This window comes from Xenopus tropicalis, chromosome 3 (assembly GCF_000004195.4).
Source record: "Xenopus tropicalis strain Nigerian chromosome 3, UCB_Xtro_10.0, whole genome shotgun sequence".
Lineage (NCBI taxonomy): Eukaryota > Metazoa > Chordata > Amphibia > Anura > Pipidae > Xenopus > Xenopus tropicalis.
Window position 1 is genome coordinate 37,460,015 of NC_030679.2, and position 25,930 is coordinate 37,485,944.

General features: G+C 40.0%; 1 protein-coding gene across 8 annotated transcripts in view; it reads left to right on the forward strand.

Moving 5' to 3' along the window:
* The window catches only part of rnf14.3 (ring finger protein 14 gene 3), a 44,743-nt gene extending 26,874 nt beyond the window's left edge, over positions 1-17,869 (forward strand). Inside the window, exons 1-11 of one of the 8 annotated variants that reach the window (XM_031898798.1) lie at positions 998-2,525; positions 4,495-4,665; positions 6,198-6,349; positions 7,419-7,928; positions 9,369-9,597; positions 11,797-11,835; positions 13,002-13,040; positions 14,150-14,188; positions 14,958-15,139; positions 15,381-15,511; positions 15,919-16,128. In XM_031898798.1, coding sequence (XP_031754658.1) covers positions 4,512-4,665; positions 6,198-6,349; positions 7,419-7,928; positions 9,369-9,597; positions 11,797-11,835; positions 13,002-13,040; positions 14,150-14,188; positions 14,958-15,139; positions 15,381-15,511; positions 15,919-15,925 — 1,482 coding nt within the window. In that variant the 5' untranslated portion in view covers positions 998-2,525; positions 4,495-4,511 and the 3' untranslated portion in view covers positions 15,926-16,128. Of the gene's footprint in view, positions 1-997; positions 2,526-4,494; positions 4,666-6,197; positions 6,350-7,418; positions 7,929-9,368; positions 9,598-11,796; positions 11,836-13,001; positions 13,041-14,149; positions 14,189-14,957; positions 15,140-15,380; positions 15,512-15,918 lie in introns of those variants that run through there. The other 7 variants (XM_031898799.1, XM_031898800.1, XM_031898801.1 and 4 more) reach the window with 7 other exon arrangements.
* The last annotated feature ends 8,061 nt before the right edge of the window (positions 17,870-25,930 follow it).

A 25,930-nucleotide genomic window follows, 5' to 3' on the forward strand; every position in this document is an offset into this window, starting at 1 on the left:
GGCCCACCCTCCTGCTGTCACTCAGGACAGCTTATCGCAGTGGGAAGGCACAAAGTGTTCTTTCTGTAGCAGAGACGATAAAACTGCATATTGTACTGTTTCTGCATCAACAGGAAAGACTTTGTTCAACAGTCAGGTTAGGGGAATGGAACCGAGCTTAACAGAAAGTCCTGCACCTTTACTTGTATCTAAGCTTAGTAAGGGTTTTACAATCCCCTGCCTTGCATGAAGTCCCTGGGTAGCACTCTGGCATGTGGGGAGGAGGTTTTCCCATTGGAAACAACATGATGAATAGAGAGCACACAATACGCAACTAATGGTGAACCAGGTGCTAGGACCACAACCAGCCCCCCCCCCCCCCTTTTAAAATGGAGGCTATGGTAATCTAACAATATATCCATGCTGAACCTGCACACTGAATAAAAGGCACACAGTGGAGTATTGCAAAAATATCTTAATAGAAAATGTATTTCTTTACAGTCAGGCATCAAAAAGACGTGTGCAAAACAGCAAATATCAGTAACATGTTGAGGTACGTGCACAAAGTGACAATAAAGTGTGCAGGAGAGCAGATACCCAGGCTACTGAAGAATCACCTCAACATTTTTGCAATTAAGCTTTTATCAAGGAGGTATTCCCATTGGCACAGGGCATAGTTACACAGTTGAATTAGGTTGAAAAATGACCAAAATCCATCAATTTCAACCCCTCCAAACAAACCCTAGTTTCTCATTTTTAAAAAAAAGAGGTAGTTATGGAATAACCTATTAGAAACTTTTCAGTTTGTTTCATTTTTTATATTTATAGTTTATTAAATTATTATTTGCCTTCTTCTACCCCTTTCTAGAGGCTTCAGTTTTATTGTTATTTCTTATTATATATTTTAATATTCAGGCTTTCTCCTGCTCATACTCCAGTCTCTCTTTGCACCACTGCCTGGTTGCTAGGGTATCTGAAGTGATAAAAATCCACAGAAAATAAAAAAAGACCAATTCAAACTGTCTCAGGATAAATGTAAAAAAAAATAATTTAAAGGAGAAGGAAAATATTTATTCTGCAGAAAGCTTTACCATACCTGAGTAAACGTCCATAGAAGCTCCCTCTGTTTGTTTAAGATAGCAGCTGCCATTTTAGCTTGGTCTCCATAGCTTCAGTGCTGCAGCTCTAGGATCAGACATTCTGATGGGAGGGGGAGCAGGAGAAGGGAGATAAGAAAAAGCTGTGCAGGCTCTGGTCCTAGGAATGAAGGATTTTTCTGAGAGAGGAAGTCTGATACCAAAGTACATATGTACACAAAAGAAGGCAATAAATCCTGTTTCTTTTGATAGAGGACTCAGTACAGTGTTTCTGTGAGTGGCTGTATTTACACAGACCTTTCTGATAAAGCTTAGGTTTTACCTTTCCTTCTCCTTTAAGGCAGAACAATGATTTCCTGGAGCATATGGGAAAGCTAGCCATGACATCCATAACAGAGTGGATTGTTTACTCATCAATAACTGATTTTTTATTGATTTAATGTCAGATTTGCTGGGACTCACCAGGCCGGACACATCAGCAGGTGCGCTTCGAGTACAGTAGCAGCGGGATAATGTAAAATGGTAGCTGGCCCTTGGCTTGGGTTAGCCCAGTCTGACACTGTATTGATCAGATAACAGAATTTAACCAGTGTCTGATTTTGATTCTGTGACACAAAAACTGCAGAGAGGAAATAATAATGCAGAGACACACAGTGTGGGATCTGGGGCCCCTGCACACTAGAACCATAAAGAAGCAGACCCTGTAACTGCCTGTGAGATATAGGGCGCCCAATGGGGTACTATACTGACTAATAAGATGGTTTGGTATATGCTTCAGCATTCTAGTTTGGGGCTGGGCCCTAATATAATGTTGCTCTGCTGCCTAATTATTTCTATTTATCAGGTACAAACAGGGGCACAGATAATTCAGTATAAGCAGCGTGTGTCTCCGGCAGAGCTCATATAACTAATGAATAGCGGGCTTTTAGTCAAGCCAATGTGTTGTAATTGGAAGAGAGGCAGGTAAGGGAAATAATTTAGGCAGAATATATGACAAAACTGCCCGCAGCTCACTTGCTACTCAGCTATTGAAAAGCGCTCAGTCGTGATTCCCAGCAGCCTTTGTCTGGCACAAGATGAGGTGTGAGCGGGATGGGTGGGTGGGGGCGCACCCCTGGCACCAAACCCCAAAGTAGTCCGACTACGACTAATGAGGTGATCTGGCTGCTTTCCTTTTACTGTCGGTGTAACCTCGTAGTTGCCAAAAGGAGTATTTCAGCAGTATTTTTGTATAGCCAAGCTGTAAAGTTATAGAGACTGACGTTACTTAACTACTTTCCTTCTCAGCAAATGATGAGCCAGCAGGTGGCAGTGTTTCCCGCAGTGTTGCCTTGACAGTGCAGTCCATACATGAATACATGTACATGTACACGGAAGAGCGGCTGATACGGTAACATTTACACAGGTTGGTGGGACCGGGACAGAGTTGCCCACACGGTGCAGCACCAGGTAGATTTCATTATCAGCGTTACAGTGAGTAATAATGGAGCAGTCAGAGTAGTTCAACTGTACTGTAAATTCCCCCTGGCCAGAGGGTGTGTATTACAGTGAGTGAGCATTTGTATCCCAAGCATTGGGAAGCGCAGCTGAGGGACGGGTTATAATGCGGAAGCGCCGCAGGAAGGGCAAATACATTTCACACCTATTACCTCATTTTAAAGGGTTAGTTCACCTTTTAATTAAAGGGTTTACATGTGGGGAAATGCCCTACCAGTCTTTTGCAACAAACTCAAAAAGTCCAGTTGCTTTAGACGTAATTCCACTACATACTTAAATATTCTATTAGCAAGTACTGTTCAAATAAACCTTTTGGAAGTCTGTGTTTAAAACAAGATGATTTTAAGGGTTAATGACACTGGGGATTTAATTTTTGTGCCTGTTTAGATTGTAAGTTCTATGGAGCAGGGACCTCCATCCTCTTGTCTCTTTGATTCTTAACTTATTGCAACTGTACCTTGTATTTATTTGTATTTATTGTTATATGTTGTATTTATCTATTATTATTTTAATAACCACCGGTTTGTATTAATCTGTTCTACTGTACAGCGCTGCGTACATACGTATCACTTCATAAATAAAGATATACATACATACATGTTGTGCCAGTGCTTGTCAGGTGATTGCACTTTGGACAGCCATATTTCCAAGAGACAATTACATGACAAGGGCTCACAGGAATGCTTTCAGGTAACAGGGACTGTTTGGTGCTGCCTCCTGAACTACTTAAAGGAATACTGTCATGGGAAAATATATTTAACATAACATATATTTAACTGATTAACATCAGTTAATAGAGCTTCTCCAGCAGAATCCTGCATTGAAATCTGTTTTTCAAAAACACAGATTTTTTAAATATATTTAATTAAATATAAAAGTGTCCTGATAAACTTCAGTCACACTTTATTGCTGAGCTCCAGGTTGGAGAGATTTCACCCCCCTCCCAGCAGCCGATCAGCAGAACAACGGGAAGGGAGCAAGATAGCAGCTCCTAGTAGGTATCAGAATAGCACTCAATAGTAACAAATCCAAGTCCGGCTTGGGACTCCTCCAGTTACATGGGAGTAGGAGAAACAATAGGTTACCAGAAAGCCATTCTAATGTGTAGCGCTGGCTCCTTCTGAAAGCTCAGACTCAGGCACAATGCACTGAGATGGCTGCCTACACACCAATATTGGTTCATGAATAAAATTTTAAATGGAAGAGTGAATTATTTGCTATGTAAACAGTGTAATTTAGAAATACAAAGTACACCAAAAAAAAGTAACCGGGGTAGCACCCTGTGCCCTGTGGGAAGGCAGTATTACTATTGGAAACAACACAATAAATAGAGGGCACACAATAAGCAACTAATGATGATGAATCAGGTGCTACAACACCCAGTGTGCCACTGCCCTTAGCCAAGTGCTTAACCATCAGTGTATTTGTAAATTGTAAATTAGTCTTTCATGTTGGCCCATATTGGGTTCCTTTTCTTCTGAAACATTTTCTGACTATCGTGTTCAGCTTATTTACCAACATCACAGCTTATATCATAAAGGGGACCTAAACCTCCAAAAATGAAATAATGTAAACTTACTCAGATTGCTTCTCTTAGCACTTTTCTATTTTTAGTGGTTTATTATATATTAGGGGTTTTAAACTGCTAACAGGTTTTTAAATGCCTAGAATATCAGTGATCCTAGTCTTATATTAACAGTTTAAAACTGCGAATATCTCAGAACCACTTAAAATGGAAAATAAATGTAAACTGTAAATAAGCACAGAGGCACAATAAGTTAGCATAAATGTATTATTTGGGGTTTAGCTCTCCTTTGATAAGAGACAGCCACTGTATTGATTCCTATGAATTACTCTTTTTAACCCACCATAATGGCAAAAGACATATCTGCTCTTTTTTAACGGATGTAATATATTACAGATTTGCACAGACAACCAATGGCAAGAGAAGACAAGGAAGCGCAGGAGGATGAACTGCTAGCACTCGCTAGTATATACTCTGAAGATGAATTCAAGAGATCGGAGACTGCGCCAGGAGGGGAAATATGTGTCTGTCTAGATCTTCCTCCAAACTTTAGCGTAGCCATAAAAGGTGAGTCAGATATTCAAGTAACCACTTCAGTGCCCTAACATGCTGAAGGTTTCTCTAGTCCAGTGCTGTCCAACTTTTTGTGTACCAAGGGCCAGAATATTTCTGACCTACGTGTAGGAGGGCTGATAATGGACATCAGTGTTGACCATGTCTAGTCTTTAAACAATACCTACTTTAAGCCATGCCCACATTACCACAACCACCTTTAAGGCCAAACTACTAGAGACTGACCACGCAACATTAAATTGTACAGTAACATCTGTCATCATATGGCACTGACTGCCCAACATGTAATTGTAAAGTAGCATTAAAGTAACATGCATTGATGTTATGAAATGTATACTGCATGAAAGCAATATACATTTTTACATTTTAATTAGATGCAAGGAGGAGCACAATGAGATGCCAATGGTGGCGTTATGTTATAAATAACCCTGTCTTAAAGGCAAGGAAAATTTAAGCACTTTCCTTGCCCAGGAGTGGAACAGGGCAGGGAGGGACTGTAGTGGCAAAGAGGGAGAGGTCGGGCTGCACAAGGTACACCCGCAGGCTGCAAGTTTTGGACTGCTCTAGTCCATGTGTGCTTAATGGCCATATACTTTAGTATGTTTTACTTTTTATTAGGCCAAAAACATAGTAGCTACATTCTCTGTAGAGCTTTCAAGGGTGAAAACACAAGGAGCCAGGGGTGATGTAAACAAGGTTCAGGGGAAAATGACAAGCCTCTTGGCAACAAGCTAAGGGGGTTGTCAGGATCATCACAGGAAACACCAGGCATGTGACAATCATGTATCTGCTGTTATGCTGGCATTCAATACAGCCCACACACCTCCTGCTCTTCTATACTTTGATAGATAGCAACCCCCCATTGATGCCATTGTCCTTTCTTTTCAGGAAAAAAAAGGTAGACATGCATTTACACACATTGTTAGCTTTTTTTTGGACATTAATTTTAATTTGCACAGTTTAAGGGTAATGTCCTACATAGAGATTAGTTACCTGTGACAGATCTCAGAAATGCCTTTCCACCTAAACAAAGAGAACAAAGGGAATCGCCGGGAAGACATATTATATTTTACAGAGTCAGTATACTCCTTTATGAATTCAAAGAATAGGGCTTGCAAAAATAAATACCTCTCCATTACTTTAATTAAGAAATATATATGATTTTTATTATTTATTGCATGTAAGGGCGCACAAACAGAAAGCTCCTTCATATTGCAACTTTCTGGTTCTTTAGAGAAACTGTGTGAGGAGGAGGAGGAGAAGACATTTAATGCAGTTACTCTTCATTATCAAGCTCATGGTGAAACATTTCTCTTCTTAATACAAGCAATTGTCTTTTTTAAAATAGATTAAAATAGATACATTTTTTGGTCAAGGAAAAATTAAGCTGCTGCTTTTTTCTTTTTGTCACAGATTTGAAGGTTCCTATGAAATAAATTTTGGGCACGAGGATTCCCATTGTGTAGTAGCTTGGTTTATTAATGTTTATTTATATTGAATGTTTTTGTACTCTGTGCTTACCCAAGGTGACTGTGCATCTAATGAATACATGGGAAGCTTTGAGAGTATTGTCTCTTTCCTACCTCCTATTATACTGAACTTTGAACTGCCTCCAGGATACCCATCCACTGACCCTCCAGCCTTCACACTTAGCTGCAAGTGGCTTTCTCCAAGTCAGGTAAAACAAAAAAAGATAAACAAAAGTACACACCTTGCAGGCTCCTCACAACTTCTACACATAGGTGACTTCAGAGATGAAACAGGAACAGAATCCAGTAAAAATGCATTATAGAGTTTTATTACAGCTTTACAGCTTTATAGATGCCTATTAAATTCTAGTTCAATTAATTATTTATTATTGTGAAATGTACTACTTCCTAAAGCTTAAAGCTAATGGCACACACATCAGATCCACTTTCTTCTGTGTACTAGCAGGCAGGGTTTGCCTGTCAGCTCACACACAGACTGCTTCCAGAGTTCATATTATATATATAATGTCATTCAGTGTATCCAATGAGTAAGGGTAGTAGAGGGCCATTGTATATTGATTTGAATTTAAAGTAACCCCTGGTTAATTAATTTAGATTTCTGTTTGAACTAGATTGTGAGAGTTACTTGCTTATTGCTCCCCGTTGTTACTAGAACAGGACACAATTAGATCATGTTAGTGCGTGTGTATAGCAGCATCTCATGTATGAACAGATACATTTATAGGTCAGGTAAAGTGTAATTCACTGGTGCATGGAGTTTGTTAAGCACCCCCACTGGCCAGTGGTACTTTGTGTGTAAGTACCGTGCCACTATCCAGAATGTAACCTTGCACCATGCATTTTTATTAAAAATACTCACATAATAGCAACAAAACATGATTTTTATAATGAAAAATATTGTATGGGTTGGTTGCAATTACATTTTGTTGTGGCGACAAAAGCTGTTGGAAAAATGAAAATGCAGTTGCAAATTTTAAAAAAACATGATTCGCAACTTTCTTTATTACTTACTGAAAATATACTTCCCATTGGCTTCTATGAAGGTCTTGCCAGGTTTTGGCTGTGTCTTTTACAACTTAATTTTGAAATATATTAAAAAGTCATAAAAAAAAGCCTGATTGCATTTTTTGCTGTGCCTTTTCAAGAATAGTTTTGATGGCCATTTTTATAGTTAGATGTTGCCTTGTTACAGGTGCATGGAGATGAGAATTAGGAGACAATTAGCCATAAATATTTCTGTATTTCTGTTTATCCCAGCTTGCCCTGCTGTGTCAGCGCTTGGATGACCTATGGGAGGAATACGCAGGAGGAGTTGTTTTGTTTGCTTGGATGCAGTTTCTCAAGGAGGGGACTCTGGAGTACTTAAAGATTAACTCACCATATGAAATACAAGTTTGTGAGTTTGGACCACAGTGCATAAAGAATAACTCGGGGATATCTGATTCCTGTAGTGCCACAGGCCCAGCAGAAGCAGTGATTTGGGACAAAAGGGCTATCCAGGATGTGGAATCTGTCGCTGCCCTTATTGACTGCATCTTGGACTTTAATGAGGCTCAGCAGAAGAAGTGCTTTGATAGCAAATGGTATATGTGCAACATTTGCTTCTCAGAAAAGGTGGGCAGCGAGTGCACTCACTTTAAGAAGTGTGAGCATATCTACTGCAACGCCTGCCTTAAGGATTATTATACAGTTCAGATACAGGATGGGCAGGTCCAGGCTCTTAACTGTCCTGAGCCAAAGTGCTCTTCTGTTGCTACACCTGCACAGGTAACCCATATACAGTGTTCTTTATTCTTGTGTGTATGTGCACGTTCATTAATGGTGTATCTTTATAGCATGTAGCTAAGTTGGGAGACATTAGATATTAGCCCATTACATGCTGACCAAATTAACACAGTGAATAAACAGGAACCCAGAAATGTAGATTATATTGAGATCAGGGAAGGCAGGGATAATGTATTAGAAGGCAGGAGAGAAAAAAGTTTGGGGAAGGTGGCTAGAGCAGGGAATAAGAAAAGGATATTACATTGAAAATCAGCAATGTTTCTTGCTAAGTATCAGATAAACCTACAGTTAAATAGCTGTTATGCTAAATGGTTTGGGGGTAGAAAGAAAAGGGATAATGGGAATTGCCTCACTAGGGCCTTGGTACACCAGGAGATTTTTTGGAACTCTGGCCAAAAGCTTTGAAGTCAAATTAGCCAGAATCTTGTCCGGAATTTCTTAAAAGTATTGATGCTGGTGCTTAAAGTTGATAATATTGGACCAGGAAAGTGAATGGCAGGGCATTCAAAGGGATATTTAGAAAGGTGTACTCTAAACTGTGGTATTTGTTTCACAAATTGGAGTAAAAGGTGCTCCATTCTGTAAACTTATTGAAGTAAATTAGCATCTTTTCAAAAACTGGCACTGTGTGTCCATTGGCAAAGTATTAGATAAATAAGGACTTTATAGTGTTTTTCCAGTCATTTATATCAATGGTCTGAATAGCTCTGAATAAAGCATAAAATAATCTCAAATAAATCATCTTAGTTGGATTGCCCTTTTTTATTATAGTGAAATGTAGACTATATATATATCAGCCACTCAAGAAGATTTAGAGAGCCCAGCCTGTGCCCTAACAGCACAACAAACCTAAAAATACTTGGAAAACGTGTCTGGAAAGATCACTTGGGCCCTGCACCCCCAGTCCGACCCTGACCGCATTGTTCTAAATAGTGTTACACTTGAGCATTTGTGAGCATTTTTGATATCACTTTGTAAGTTGTAAATATGACACTGCACGTGCTCATTATGCTGTAGCCTGTTGGTGGGGAGTTTGCTGAAACAGTAGATGCTTGTTGCACAACTTTTCCTGGTGCAAGCATCTGTGCTAACCAGCATTTCACTACTGTTGTGTTTGGCGTTACACTAGGAAATCAGTTCCAACCTTTTTCCAAGAATATTGTTAAATGGAATAAAATGCAGCAACATAGTCTATCTACCCACTTTTATCTGAGGTATAATAAAAGGTAAAATACAATTAAAAAGGAAACCAAACAACCTTTACTTTGTTTATCTTTTGCACTGTGTCTGTTTCTGACCATAGATCATATCAGTATAAATACATAAATATCAGCATATAATCCTGTGATGCCCAAAGCACAGAGGAGGCTGCAGGACAAAAACCAACAACTAGGCTTTTGCTAAATATCATTTTCTTTGCAGGTGAAGTTGCTGGTTGGGGAAGAATTGTTCAGCCGCTATGACCGTCTCCTGCTGCAGTCCAGCCTGGATCTGATGGCAGATGTGGTCTACTGCCCACTTCTAAACTGCCAAACTCCAGTCATGCTGGAGCCTGGGGGCACGATGGGTATTTGTTCCAACTGCAATTACGCTTTCTGTACCCTCTGTAAAATGGTCTACCATGGTGTTGCAGGATGTAATATAACAACAGGTTAGTAGAATCAGATGAGGGTTGGGTGTTTTAGTGCCCTGGGCAGAACTGACAATAGGGGGTCCCGCAGGAATTGAAAAGCAAAGTGCAAAATATATAAAGTAAATGATCGTTTTACTCTCCCTTTACCCCCTTATTCAAGCACAGATCACATCTAAATACAGAATAAGGACCTGACTCGTGTACATCCCCCTTACCCCCATAATGTGGGCTTTGTATAAGATAGAAACTCACCTTTATATGCAACAGTTTAAACTCGCACTATCTATTGCCAATTTAATAAAACATTAGGACATTAGGAGACCCAGTAAGACTTCAAGAATTGTGAAAACTTGCTTTTGTCACTTATTTTGCAGGTGATCAGTTTATTGTTTATATCGTCTGGATGCTAAAATAAGTAGGGGAGGCTGAAACATTGGGCAAATAGGCTATGGTTTTTTAAAATCTACATGCCACACATTTTGATAATCCTATGCAAACTGGACATCAAACTGTTGATGCCCCCCGTGTAATAAAAACACTTCTATTGGCCCTCCTGTTAGTGCAGACGTAGACGTTTTATCTTCCTTCACCTCTGTAGGCAGAACAGAAGAACAAGATTCCTGACTCCTTCTTCCACATACATAGGCTGGCTCCATCTCTACTTTCCAGTTTCTTTTTTCCAGACACATCGAGACATCACTAAACAACCTTATCTCCCTTACCCGCGTCAGTATCATTTCTTGCTACCAGTCTCTTAATGAATTAGTGAAGGATCTTCACCCAGTTGCATGTGCCAGTGCAAAGAAGCTAAAAAAGTCTGAAGAGCCTTCTAGGTGAAAAAAGAGTAAACGCACTCTAAGGAAGTTAAGAATGACTTCTGCTCTAACTGCAAGCCCAAAGCACCTAAGGCTCCTATATTATCTCCACATCCAGCCCCTGCAACTGTTTGTGCTACTCCTATTCACACTACAGCTACTGAGGAGACCCCTGTGCATCCTATCACAGAACTCTCAGATCCCTCTACCATCCACCTCACCGATGTCACCTCAGCTTGGTAGCCTTTTGGACTGTATCAAACATCCTATTAAATCCTCCCTCACTAATACTGCACCACTTAAGAAGCACAGGGAACCATGCCCCCTACTTACATCCTCCAACTCCTCAACTCAGAGGAGGGCCAGCTCTCCAACTTAGATCCAGAGCCTCTCTGTGACTCAGAATAACTCTCCTCATTCTAGCTCCTTAGAGGTCAGTGAAGAGGACCATACTTCATTGGCCAAACCGGGAACCTCAAAACACCTACTGGGAAAACTGATTCATCCTTGGCCAGACTATCCAAGCATACCATCTTGCAAGCTGAAGAGGCTGCATTTCAGGACCCAATGGACAAGAGGATGAAAACCATTCTAAAAAAGTCCTTTACAAAGATGGCATCAATTCTTAGGCCAGCAGTCACCTTTACAGATCTTGCTTGCACTGTGAGACATTGGGCTTAAGAACTGGCCTGCAAACCTCCCTCCTCCTCACATCATCTTACATCTGACCTTGAACTGCACCTGACCATCCTCTCAAATGCTGTTATGGACATTGGCAGACTAGTGGTAAAGGCCGCAGCCAGCTTAGTCATGGCACAACATGCTCTTTGGCTACATCACAGGTTACTTGCCCTTAAATTCACAAGGGAGTCTCTTTTTGGCCCCGACCTTAAGCAAATAATCATGGACATCATGGGTGGAAAAGTACTTTTCAAGCTCAAAGGAAAAAGCATAGGCTGGACCAGTCTGTTAGTCAATTCGCTAGAAGATCCTATGCAAGGTTCCACATATTGACCATACAAAACAACTTTCTTTTTCACTATTGTTTCTGCCATTGTCTCTTGCTTCTGTGCTGTCTCCACCTGTCTGAGCTTTACATTGATCTGCTAAGTAGTGGCACAGCCAGCACATATATTGGGAAAGAGTCAAGAGCCTTGTTCTTCTGACCTGCCTCAAGATGTGAAAAAAATACAAAACCTCTACGCATGCACTAACAGTCCGGGCCTACTAGAAAGGAATTTTCTGGTAAGTCTAAAATCCCCTTTTTTTTACAAATGGAGTGCTGGTCCTGCTATATTGCATATATATGCTTGTGTGTGTAATATATAAAATATATAGTTTATTGAACTTGATGAAGAAAAGCAGTAATTTTCACTTGGCTTTCATTTCATATTGTCCCCAGAAAAGCTGGTTGAGGAAGACTTGGAGGAGGACCAGGATGGTAAGAAGTTACTGAAAAAGAGCTATGGCAACAATGTGATTCTAAAAGAAATGACTTATGACTTCATTATTATTATTATTATTATATTATAACCATGTATTTATAAATCACCAACATATCCTGCAACACTGTAGAATAAGTGGGTTTATATATTGGACATACAAAATTACATGCAAAGCAACCAATAACCGATACAAGCCCTGCCCAAAAGAGCTTACAATCTATAAGGATAGGGGGTAATCATTGAGAGAGGTTCTAATAAGGACTGAAACCTTTGACATATGAGTGGCAGATGAGATGCATTGTTGATAAATGTAAGGTCATGCACCTGGGATGGAAATATACGTAAGCCACTTATACCCTTAATGGGACTGCACTAGGCAAATCCATAATGGAGAAGGACCTTGGAGTCCTTGTAGATAATTAAACTTGGCTGTAGCAAGCAATGCCAGGCAGCAGCTGCAAGGGCAAACAAGGTTTGAGCTGTATTAAAAGGGGTATAGATTTGCGGGAGGAGGAGAACATTATTTTACTTTACAGAGTGCTAGTAAGGCCCCATTTTAAATATACCATGCAGTTTTGGTCTCCAGTGCTCAAAGTTTAACAATTTACATGTTTTTACTTTCGCATCTGCTGTTTTTGGTCCGAAAACTTTGCAGGCAGTCGTAACCATGGATGACTTCTGCTCTACCCTTATGTCTGCACTGACAGGAGGGCCAACTAGAGAAAAGGGGATTTTAGACTAACCGGTTAGTCTCACCGGTTTTCAGTACATGGTCTTGGGTCTATTCATTTTTCACTATCATTTTTGCCATTGTCTCTTGCTCATCTTTCTACTGTGTTGTCTCCACCTGTCTGAGCTTTACATTGATCTGGTAAGTAGTGGCACAGCCAGCACATATATTGGGAAAGAGGAGTCTTGTTCTTCTGACTGCCTCAAGAGGTGAAAGAAAGACAAAACCTCTACGTGTGCACTAACAGTCCGGGCTTACTAGAAAGGAATTTTCCGGTAAGTCTAAAATCTCCTTTTTTTTACCAAGGGAGTGCTGGTCCTGCTATATTGCATATATATGCTTGTGTGTGTAATATATATAATATATAGTTTATTGAACTTGATGAAGAAAAGCAGTAATTTTCACTTGGCTTTCATTTCATATTGTCCCCAGAGAAGCTGTTTGAGGAAGACCTAGAGGAGGACCAGGATGGTAAGAAGTTACTGAAAAAGAGCTATGGCAACAATGTGATTCTAAAAGAAATGACTTATGACTTCATTATTATTATTATTATTATATTATAACCATGTATTTATAAATCACCAATATATCCTGCAACACTGTAGAATAAGTGGGTTTATACATTGGACATACATAAATACATGCAAAGCAACCAATAACCGATACAAGCCCTGCCCAAAGGAGCTTACAATCTATAAGGATAGGGGGTAATCATTGAGAGAGAGGTTCTAATAAGGACGGAAACCTTTGACATATGAGTGGCAGATGAGATGCATTGTTGATAAATGTAAGGTCATGTACCTGGGATGTAAATATATGCAAGCCACTTATACCCTTAATGGGACTGTGTTAGGCAAATCCATAATGGAGAAGGACCTTGGAGTCCTTGTAGATAATAAACTTGGCTGTAGCAAGCAATGCCAGGCAGCAGCTGCAAGGGCAAACAAGGTTTTAGCTGTATTAAAAGGTGCATAGATTTGTGGGAGGAGGAGAACATTATTTTACTTTACAGAGTGTTATAAGGCCCCATTTAAAATATACCATGCAGTTTTGGTCTCCAGTGCTCAAAGTTTAACAATTTACATGTTTTTACTTTCGCATCTGCTGTTTTTGGTCCGAAAACTTTGCAGGCAGTCGTAACCATGGATGACTTCTGCTCTACCCTTATGTCTGCACTGACAGGAGGGCCAACTAGAGAAAAGGGGATTTTAGACTAACCGGTTAGTCTCACCGGTTTTCAGTACATGGTCTTGGGTCTATTCATTTTTCACTATCATTTTTGCCATTGTCTCTTGCTCATCTTTCTACTGTGTTGTCTCCACCTGTCTGAGCTTTACATTGATCTGGTAAGTAGTGGCACAGCCAGCACATATATTGGGAAAGAGGAGTCTTGTTCTTCTGACTGCCTCAAGAGGTGAAAGAAAGACAAAACCTCTACGTGTGCAATAACAGTCCGGGCTTACTAGAAAGGAATTTTCCGGTAAGTCTAAAATCCCCTTTTTTTTACCAAGGGAGTGCTGGTCCTGCTACATTGCAAACACAGTCATTTTCACTTGGCTTTCATTTCATATTGTCCCCAGAAAAGCTGGTTGAGGAAGACTTGGAGGAGGACCACGATGGTAAGAAGTTACTGAAAAAGAGCTATGGCAACAATGTGATTCTAAAAGAAATGACTTATGACTTCATTATTATTATTAACATGTTTTTACAAAGGGCCAACATATTCTGCAGCACTGTAGAATAAGTAGCTTTATACACCTGCTCAAAAGAGCTTAAAGCAGTGGTTCTCAACCTGTGGGTCGCCACCCCTTTGGGGGTCGAATGACCCTTTCACTGGGGTAGCCCAAGACTATGGGAAAACACATATTTCCAATGGTCTTAGGAATAATTTTATGGTTGGGGGTCATCACAACATGAGGAGGTTCCATCTAAATATTCAGAAAGGGCTTTTTACACTGAGTTATGAAGTTGTGGAATTCACACTGGCTGATACATTACCATTTTGCCTTCCTCTGGATCAACTAGTAGTTAGGCAGGTTATATATAGGCTATATATATAGCCTATATATATAGGCATTATGGTTGAACTTGATGGACGTATGTCTTTTTTCAACCCAACTTACTATGTTACTATGTATTACAGTAGATAGCTTCAGAGATTGGATGGCTTTTTAGCAAACCAGAAAATACAGGGCTACTGAAAATAGCTCTTAGTAGAAAGGTGATCCAGAGACTAGTCCATTTGTCACTTTGGAGTCTGAATGGAATTTTTCCCTCTCTGAGGCAAATTCATGAGGCTTCAAATGGAGCAGGTTTCACTTAGATATTAAAGGTCAATTTTTTTTTCAACCTATGTAAAAGCAATTCATTTCATTTGTTTTTTTGCAGTGTTCACCCCAGAAAAGCTAATTTTAGTGCGTGAGGAATACCTGGAGGCAGATGCGGCTGGTAAGAAGTTACTGGAGAAGCGCTATGGCAAGCATAAGATACTAAAAGCAGTGGAAAGAAAATCTACTGAATGGCTGGAGACAAATACCCAGCAGTGCCCAAACTGCAATGCCAGTATCCAGGCAAGTCAAGGAACAAACTGCAACCTTTAGCACTAAGTCCTTGCCCGACTCTCCATTTTTTGTTAAAGAATAATAGTTAGTTATACAGTATGTGTGCATACAAATCAGTTGCATCAAACCTTCCAGTGGATTACAAGTCCCTGGGAGCATTGTGTTACTGCCTGCAATTGTTTTATTAAACTGGCGCAACCTATAAACCATAAATTTCTTAATAGTACCCACTGCATGTTTACTTCTACAGAAAGATGGCGGCTGCAACAAGATGATTTGTAGAAAATGTAACAAAGACTTCTGTTGGCTGTGCTTTGCTGTACTGTCCACAGAAAACCCGTACGATCATTTCAAAGATATTTCATCAGGCTGCTTCAATCAGTAAGTGCACAAAGGTTTCTTTTGGATGTTGCTATAATGTATAATATGTACTGATAAACCTGTGTATTAATTCGCTGTAACACAAGAGTACATAATGTATAAACTCTTTTTATAAACCAGTTTTTGTACTCTTTTTTGGGAGCACAGTACCTGCTTCCTCTTAGTCCTGTGCAGCTTCCATAAAACTTTTGTACGTTATATCCAGACCGGATCTGCATCTGTGGTAGTGCTTATGTGAAACAGGGCACATCATTTGCAGGATCAACGGTTATGACTGTGTCAGTCTGACAGGATATCTACAACCAATGTGCTCGATAGATAGATAGATAGATAGATAGATAGATAGATAGATCGTAGATAGATTGATAGTAGCTACTAATATATTTTATTTTTTAATTGTTTTGCAGGATGTGAAAAGAAGATAGGGCAGAGCCCGAAACATGAACACTAACCATCAGTGCATAGGAGGATGCGCTGTTATTGGCACATTGTTAAAGAGTGTTTTCCCTTAAACGGACACAAACAATATGATGAGAGAAATGCAGAAAAGTACCCTTATACCTCAGTGCCTGTTTAGTGGAAAATAAATGGCAAATAAACCACAGCCCTTTTATATATAAATATGGTGAATGATGAATGTTAGTGACAATATCATATTGTTTTATTTGCTCCATTCACTACAAATAATTCAGCAGAAGCTTAGAAAAAGCAACATGTTTGATAACATTTATCCCAAGCAAGATGGGGACATGCACTGAAGGCAAGTCTAGCCTATAGGAGATGTTAAACTAATCATGGAGTCAATATACCTTGCCAACAACCTAGTGTCAGTTGTAGAGTCTTTTGGAAAACTAGTTCTAGTTGAAAGTGAGCTAATTACACATTTACATAAAAAGTAGGAGCAGTATCACAGTTGGGGGTTCCCATTGTAGTGTAGAGCATTCTGATCAGCATACTGGTATGTAGAGCCAGGGGAGTGGATCCACATGTGGGGGCATCATTATAAGGCCACAGTGCAGTGCTCAATGGAAGCCTTGGCGGAACCTCCTCATTTTTTATGACCACAACCACAATGGTCACAGTTGCCCAAGCATTTAAAGACCCTTAAGCGTTTGCAAAAGGTGCAACCCGTACGGTCCCTTTGGATGTCACTGTGGGGAAATGGGTCTATTCAACATTTTAATGTGTTACCAGGTACTAACTGTTGGGCCACCCAGGAAATCTAAATTCTACATGACATAGCTGAAAAGGGGATATACAGCAGTTTCAGACCCTCAGAGATAGTCACCACCTACCTCAGTCTATGTTTTTCTGGTACCGGTATCTTCAACTTTGGCATGCCTTTAGAACTTAATTTCCAACTAGGCCAAATGAAGTAGTGGACTCTACCCTTGATTCATATTTATGAATTGAGGACCTCAGCAAACCGATGTCCTGGTTTTATATCATCTTATGGCCAAATCATGAGAAAAATAGATCGGAGATATACCGGATCTTGATAAGGAACTGTTGGTAGACATTGAAAAGCAGGTTCCTGCTATAACCATGTCAGTCCGACACAGGTACATACAAGTAAAGTTTCTTTATCGAGTGTATCTTACACTGTATAGACTTTTGAAGTTGTACCCACTGACCTCTGATCAGTTTGTAAAGTGTTGTCAAGATGTGGGCTGTTACAGTCATGTATTCTAGGACTGTTCCCTCATTCAATGTTTCTAGGGAGAAGTGCTGTAATATACCTCCTATACCCTGAATGTTCTATGTAACAAGTCCCCACTGGTATGCTTACTGATTATGCCCCATAACCTGGGACTTGAACTCCTCTATAACGCTACAAAATGCTATATTACTTTACTTGAAGTCTACAGCTCCTCCATTTCTCATCTTTTGGCAATAATTGGTGAATTATACCCTCCCAGTCAGTACTGACATACCTGTCCCAGGGCTGCCCAAAGATGTCTGAGGTGATCTGGGGTCCATGGCTGCAGTGCTTGACACCCCTGCTGACCCAATGTGTAACATTGATGGATATGTCCTCTACTGGCTTTCGATCTCACCAAGACAAGCTGATGTCCTTCCTAGTTGACCATCCATGGGCAGGGCCAAATCATACTGATATGATTGTTGGCCCCTGCAGGAGTACAGTGACACATTGGGTGAGGACCTTATGGTTGTGATGATGCAGTCCTTGCCTGTCGCAGGAAGGCAGGACCAAGCCCTCCATACACGGGGGGCCAAATTGGCAGCTTTTACTGGCCCATATGTACCCAGCTTTATCTATAAATCTAAATGACACACATTTTCTATTTCCTTCTGGAAAATAAATAATCTGTACCCTGATATATGGGGGGACCATGACTTGGACCTTTTGTTTTAAACAGGACAAGGGCCCCAGATCCCTATTATAGTGTTTTAACATCCACAGGAGTGCAGCCATTGCAGTCCAGATGCCATTAATCAGATATTCCAAATCACATGCCTATGTTTTTTTTTTGTTTTTATGCCAATCAAAACAACTTTTACATTTCTGTAATTGACTCTGCCAAAGCGACAACCAGTAAACTTAGTGGCCATATATACTTTGATATAGCTTGCTCTCTGACCAATTGGCCCATGGGCCAAACAGATGGAGGCCTTGGAGGGCATACAAGGGCAACGCATCATAAGGCCACCTTCCTATTGTTCTAATTGTTTACACAAAGAGCCTGAACCCAAGGTGCAATCCCGTGGTACAATGTGCCTCCAGTGCCTCCATGTGCCCCACAGAAAGATAATTCAGGACTTAAGCCACCACCACCCATGTATACATGCAGTTTACTACTAACATAGGCAGGAAAGGGTAAGGAAAATTGAACTGCGCAGCAGACACCATTGGACCCAACAACTGGAACAGCAGGGAGAGAAGCTGCATCTGCACCAACCATGCACTGGCATGACTGAGCAATATTCCTAGTGCATACATATGAGTGGGCCAGCGTACACGTACCAATAATACTCTAAAATGACTTTTTTCGACAATATAATTAGCATGTACTGTACATGCTTGGCCAGTTTTCATCCTCCAAGGTCAGGATTTTGAAGGTGAATTCTGTATTTTTATAGCACTTAGTAAAATGAATGTGCTAACATTGTTACAGCATGTTACAACATTGTTTATTGTCCTACTTATTCATGGAGTCTTCAGAAAGCTGAATAGAAAAATAATTTAGTATATACAGTATAGAGATATATGTACTACTGTAAATGTGCCTGAAATGCATGTTTACCAAATATAAAGCACAGATAACTCGTGTAACTAGAGTAACCATCTTTCAGGAGACACCGGCTGTTCCTGGAATTAATTCATTGTAATTACTGCAACTGACTTCCTTCCCAAAGCCTTCAAATTGGCTGTTGTAGGTCTGACCAGCGGAAGCTAAACACAGTTCAGTAGAATCTCAGGCTTTAATTTAATTGTACTAGAAGGTCAGCTTGGTTAAAAAAAACTGTAGTCTCTTTCTTCATATGTGGCATAGAGAAATCTCGAGAACAGCAATGTTTACTACAAGGAAGCTATGACTCTTTGAAACTGCACTGGAGCCACTTTGGATTGCACTGTTGTTATATATTTTGTTTGGATTCTTTGCCAGCTCTTAGTGGTCCATGTATTATACCTACCACATTTTACAGTGTTGTCTTTACAAGTCCAGCTGTATTGTCCCAATTTGGTTTTGCACCCATATTTTCCGGCAAATTCATAGCAACAGTCGTGCCTGCCTTCATTGGTTGTACATACCTGTAGCAGTATTTACAATCATTCCTGTTTTTTTTTAATGACCCTGCCTTGATATGAAGAAATGGGCACACACTAGTATTAAAATATATTGCTGGTAAATAGTCTTTTGTGCTTGGCATATCTATTTGTTTTTCACTTAAATACCTGTATTCACCTTTGAAGATATTGTTTAATTCATCATACTGGGAGACTTTCCTTGGGCCGGGTTGGAGCTGCAGAGTGCCATTGAGCCCTATGGGAGACTTTCCTTGGGCCGGGTTGGAGCTGCAGAGTGCCATTGAGCCCTATGGGCGACTTTCCTTGGGCCGGGTTGGAGCTGCAGAGTGCCATTGAGCCCTATGGGAGACTTTCCTTGGGCCAGGTTGGAGCTGCAGAGTGCCATTGAGCCCTATGGGAGACTTTCCTTGGGCCAGGTTGGAGCTGCAGAGTGCCATTGAGCCCTATGGGAGACTTTCCTTGGGCCGGGTTGGAGCTGCAGAGTGCCATTGAGCCCTATGGGAGACTTTCCTTGGGCCAGGTTGGAGCTGCAGAGTGCCATTGAGCCCTATGGGAGACTTTCCTTGGGCCGGGTTGGAGCTGCAGAGTGCCATTGAGCCCTATGGGAGACTTTCCTTGGGCCAGGTTGGAGCTGCAGAGTGCCATTGATTCCTATGGGAGACTTTCCTTGGGCCGGGTTGGAGCTGCAGAGTGCCATTGAGTCCTATGGGAGACTTCAAAAATCATGCACACAAGGATCAAAGTCAGAAAGGTTTTCCTGCATTTTACGATCGTAAAATACGGAACAATCATATACGAATTTTTCGTACTTTAAAAAGCACAATACAAAAAAAATTTTTTTGATAATATTTTTTTGTATTGTGCTTTTTAAGGGTACGAAAATTGTACTTTGATAAATGTGTCCCTAAGTGTACTGACATGTAGGATCAAGGAAGACAAGGAGTTTATGACATGAAGTAAATTAAACTTCCATTTTCAGTGAATTATTTTTTCCATAATAATTTGCTGTTGGTTGTTCTTAATCAAATGTCAAGCTTGAATGCCATTTAAAAGAACAATTCTAGGCAGTAAAATCATTTGTGTAAACAAATTAGATATAGCACCAAAGAGTGACTGAGAGATCCAATTTACTCATTTCAGATTCATATCTTATCAACAGTGATAAAAATTCGACTAACATTTTGGCACCCCCCCCCCCCCCCAAGTGGATAAGGCTTTCCTTTTCCTTTAGGCTAATGTCCCACGGAGAGATCAGTTGCCCGCGATAGATCTCTGCTACAGCGAGCGGCTATTCTCTTGCTACGACTTTGGAAAACTGAAAGAATGCACAGGCCTTTCCACCAGTGATTCCACCACCCTCTATTGCCGAATGAAAGATTAGTCAACCACTGTAGCAGAGATCTATCACGGGCGACTAGTCTCTCCATGGAACATTAGACCTAAAGGAGAAGGAAAGGTAAGCTTTATCAGAAAGGTCTATGTAAATACAGCCATAGGCACTCACAGAAACGCTGCACTGACTTCTCTGTGAAAAGATTTTTTGTGTCTGTAATTGCTGTGCCAGTTGTGCCCCCCCCTTAGGAATGTGGATCTGAGCCAATCAGCAGGAAGCTGACTCATATTCTTACACACTGAGCATGTTCACTTGGTCTGAGTGACTGTGCAGGAGCAAGGCATTATGGGAACTTTCTTTACACAGCTCAGCGTTTTTTCTTCCTGTTTGGCTTCTGATCATCTGAACAAGTGAAATATGGGGAGACTTAAGGGCACTATTGAGACAACTGAAGGCGGCCTGCAGCTTGAGATTAACTCTTTATTAGCCTTTCCTTCTCCTTTAAAGTGATTGGTGGGAACATTTTATGTTTACTTATCCTGACTAATCATGTTTGCATATGGTAACATAAATACAAAAAAGACAGGGGGCATGCACAAGATGCACCCAAGATGCCACCTCCTCTATTGGAATAAAGCATATGAAAATAATTAAAGCAAAAAAGAACAGGTGAAGAAAGGACATGATTATTTATTAAAAATAGATGTAATAATTATTTATTGAAAGTAGATGTAATAATTATTTAATGAAAACCATATCCCAGGAAGTTGTGTGAAACTATTCTTTATCTATTTGCTCTGAGCCTTGACTGGGTGCCTAACTCAGGAATAGTTTTGCTGACCTTTCCAACTAAATGGATCTTTCAGACTGTGGCGATGCATCCCCCCTTTGAGAACCCTAAATGCTTCCATCCAGACCACACTACCCACAAATAAATTACACCAGCAGCAATTTGTAGTGGGTAAGGGTCGCCCGCAGCTTTATTAAGCATAGTAAATAACCATCCTTGCTATTAAGTACTTAATTTTGAAAGACACTATTCAACTCCATGCTAGCAAGGACCACAACCTTGCTATTGCTGTAACATCTGAAATAACAAAAAAACAAACAGAGGTTAACTAAAAGAATTTTGTAGAACTGCAGGAAAATAAAGTATAAGAGAGAACAAGAAGGGCAAGGAGGCCCTGGCCAGGTAGCCATTCGCTGAGTCAGAGAAAGAAGAAGCAAGAGAGGTCAGAGAAAGGAAAGGAGGCAGCCCTTGGCCCACCCCACCCATGATATCATTATGCCCTGTTCCCACCTCTGCCCATCGCTATTTACATGCTTGTGGCAATATTACCCCACCCCATTCAGTGACATCACAGATGGCTGGTTAGGGCACGGGTACATAAATAGTGATGGCTTGGTGGGTCAGTTAGTGCTCAGAGCAGGTGGGTCAGGGCTGGTTCAGTGCGGGCCAACTTCTTGTCAACCCAAATATCACTAGCTGAAATAATAAAAACTAAGAAATGTTATGGCGTACAGTCAGATTTGCTGCAGCTTAAAGTTTGAAATCACTTTGGATTCACCTGAATCAGGGACTGGGGCTGTGCTTAGATTGTGTCTACCTATGTATATGTTTTATGCCCTTAACCTTTTACCAGTTGAAAACATAACCAGTCACATAAATGGAAAGCTCAGTCATTATTAACTATAATCACTGTTTAAAGCTACATACCAACCGGTGTTATCTTTTGGCACTCCTTGTCCTCCCAGTCCACAGAGGCACCCGTATCCAATGTAATGCACAGCGCATCGACCAGTTCCACACTGAATGGCCCCGGCTAACTGAATTAGCCCTCGCCGCTGCAATATGTGAGGTTTGTTCAACTCTCCATTCAAGGCTGTGATATTAAATATGACAGCATTCATTTATCTCCATGCAAATAAGTTCACATTGTGTAATTAACTTAATCATCATCAGTACATTTTTTAAACAAGTTGTGTGTACCACAGAACATATCTGGGCACATTGCACAGCATATTCTCTGATATAGACAAACTGCACAGAGAAACTGTACTACAAGTAGTAATATATATTTATGCATTTTTCAATACAAAAACTGTGTGCAATGCAGGTTGTGCAATGCAGAAATTGTAGAGTTGCCCAGGAAAATAATTTATGCATAATCAATTAATTTTTAAGAGGCTTTTTATTTACTTTATTAGATTTTAAGGTGTTACAACAACATAATCCTGGTGTCAGTTTAGATAATTTGGGCTTTTGAAAATTGCTCCACAGTTTTCATTTACAGAAAGGTGCATACAATGATTTAGTGTTTTTATACCAAACAAAAGCTGAATGTATGAACCCGCTCAGGTGTGACTTACACAGCAAACTCAGAACGAACTGTCTTACTGAAGCATCTGAGGGCTAATTCTATATAAATACTTCTTCATTTTATGAAAAAATCTGGTAAATGTAGTGATTTCCACTGCTTCTACATGAACATATAGAAAAGCAGTTTTAATAACCTGGGGCCAAACAAGCCTTTCAAGTCAGAGAAGTTAACGGCCACAACTTTTACTGAAAATGTTATTCCATAAATAAACAAAATATGGCAACTGCAGTTTCTGTCACAGGAATGAACACACCCACTTAGGAGTCTCCTGGAGCAGCGAGAAGCACTGACTCCCAGCCCTGCTTAGCTCCCCATACAGTACAGTATTTTCCAGGCAATTGCCTGAAAAATCATGAAATTAGAAAAAGTTGAGACAACGGTAGATTCACAATAAATAACCTCATAAGAAAAAAGGGAGTGAGGGAGAGCAATTTTGTCTGTTAACTACTGCTAACAGCAAATGGCAACATATAAATAATAAAGCATAGGATACAGGAGAGATTATTGAAGTTTTCTGTCTCGTGGTACTTTTCGGCAGAGGGGTGTTGCTAATATTTTGTAAACCAATGCTTTACAGAATTGGCAGAGTTGTAAATCTGAAGGATATATTTGCTGAAGCTAAAATAAAAAGGATCCTAAAAAAACTAGAAAAAAATAGTGCAAACCAATATTCACATTTTTGGTGTCTTAGTGGGCACTGTTGGCTCAATTATGAGAAAGCGGAAGTTCCATTAAGCCACCCAGACATTGCCCAGAAAAAATCTTCATCAAAAATCTCTGAGCAATCAATAAGTAAATTTAAAAGCCACAATCATACTAAAGGAGCTACAGAGTTATGTAATCCAGACTGGAGTAAATATACACCAACGTCCAAAGCAATATGTGTGGTGCAAATATAAACCTGCACAATACCTACAATCTTTTTTGCATAATGTTGTAAGGCTCCCTGTCTTCAGCCATATTAAAATATTGTTAAAATGAGAACCTACAAATGAACCTCTGCCCGTCTTTTAAAAATACAAAAGCAAAAATGCAAAGTACCATGAATAATGTAATTTAAGAACAAAAAGTTGAATGTCGTATAAAAACCAATTAAAAGCCCAGATCTTAATGCGACTGAGAATCTGTTTGAAAACTTAGGTGCTCAAACATCACCCAACTAACCTTAATGGGGAATGGTTACTATTATAAACTCCACTAGAGGATATTAAATTCATTTCACAAACTGTTTTGTTGTAAGTTACTTATCAGGTCTAAGTGGCTGATTCCACCAGGAGTTATCACTTTGCTGTGCACAACAACTACAACAACATGGTTAACATGGAAAAATGTTATGTGAAAGAAGCTCTCTAATCAGCCTTGAAACCTATTTGTAAATACTAATTATTAAGTGTTTGCTAGATCTCCTAGGGCCTAGCAGATAACTTGATATCCAGGGTCAATTCCCATAAAAATATAGACATAGTATAAAAATTACAGGACCCTGTTTTTAACGCTGTATTTAAAAACACAGTGCAAAGTTACACTAGGCCCAGATACCATTACATGTTTAAAGGTGGTCATACACGGGCTGATTCTAGCTGCCGATATCGGCCCCTTAGACCGATTCAGCAGCTTATCGGCCCGTGTAGGGCATTAACGACGGGCCTGTGGGGGCCTGTTTGGGTCTCTGTGTACTCAAGATACCAGCCTATTTTGCCCCCTAGTCCGGACCTGGTTAGATAGATAATTTCTTCAGTATAGATGAACAAATAATATATGGGCTGATTTAGGTGACCACAATATATTAAATCCTGCTTTACAAAATACGGTATAGGTACATAAAACTCAATTCCAAATACAGTACTGTATACTGCAGGCTGCAGCAGTGAGTGATTGTGTGGTATTTCATTCTTATTTCTTTTTAATTTATGAACAATATTGCTTGAGAATACTAGGAAATTAAAATAAAGGAAATAAATAAATTAAGAAGAGCATGCATGAGAGATGAGAGACAGAAGCAGACAAGGGAATGGTATAAAAGCCATGATTCTACCACTTCATCTCTGGAGGAGGCAAAGCAAAGATGCAGCTTATATGGGTTCTACAGCCGACTATGGAACAGGAATTTACACTGACAATAACTATATATATTATATGTAACTATAACTATATATATTTAGGTCAGTTATTAATTTTTCAAAGAAAAAGTAACAGGTGAAGGTAAATTTGCCCTGTAGCCATTTTTTGATCCATTCAGTCATATTGTGTATGGTTCCCTGGTTGCAGTTTTCTGTAATTTTCCTTCCATACAGAGGATCCATATTTGTGCCTAAAACTTTGGACTCATTTGCTATAATAGAGCTCAAATTCCATAGGTGGAAGGAATTCAAAAGAAAAATATCAGAAAATACAGTCCCATGGTCAAATATAAAAAGCATTAAAAAAACTTGTTCTGATCATGTTAATCCGTTTAAAGGACAAGGAAATGCTAAGTCACTTGGGGGTGCCAAAATGTTTACCCCAGGCTGCCCCTGTTAGGAGAAAACCGCACCAGCCCGGGGTACCTGTAGCGATGCGCTTCCTCCTTCCGGCTTCGTTTCGCTAAGACTAACACAATAGGCGCATGCGCAGTAGAGTGAGAAGCCGACTTCTCTGTTAAAGTCGGAATGACGAAGCGCTGCAGGTACCCCGGGCTGGGGCAGTTCATGGTTTCAAGGTTAAGAACCACTGGCATCCATTTATTAAGAAATATAACACACATCTACCTGGCCTCCATATAAAGCGAGGGCTCACCCCTGAAGTATACAGTCTCATCCTGGGTAAAATACAGTGTAGCTTGTGGTAATAGAAGGGCTAATTTACTATAAGCTTACACTTACAAAGCAGTGCTCTTTGTAAAGAATAAGCTATGTATGTACTGTACATCTAAAGGCAAATAAACGCCATATTAA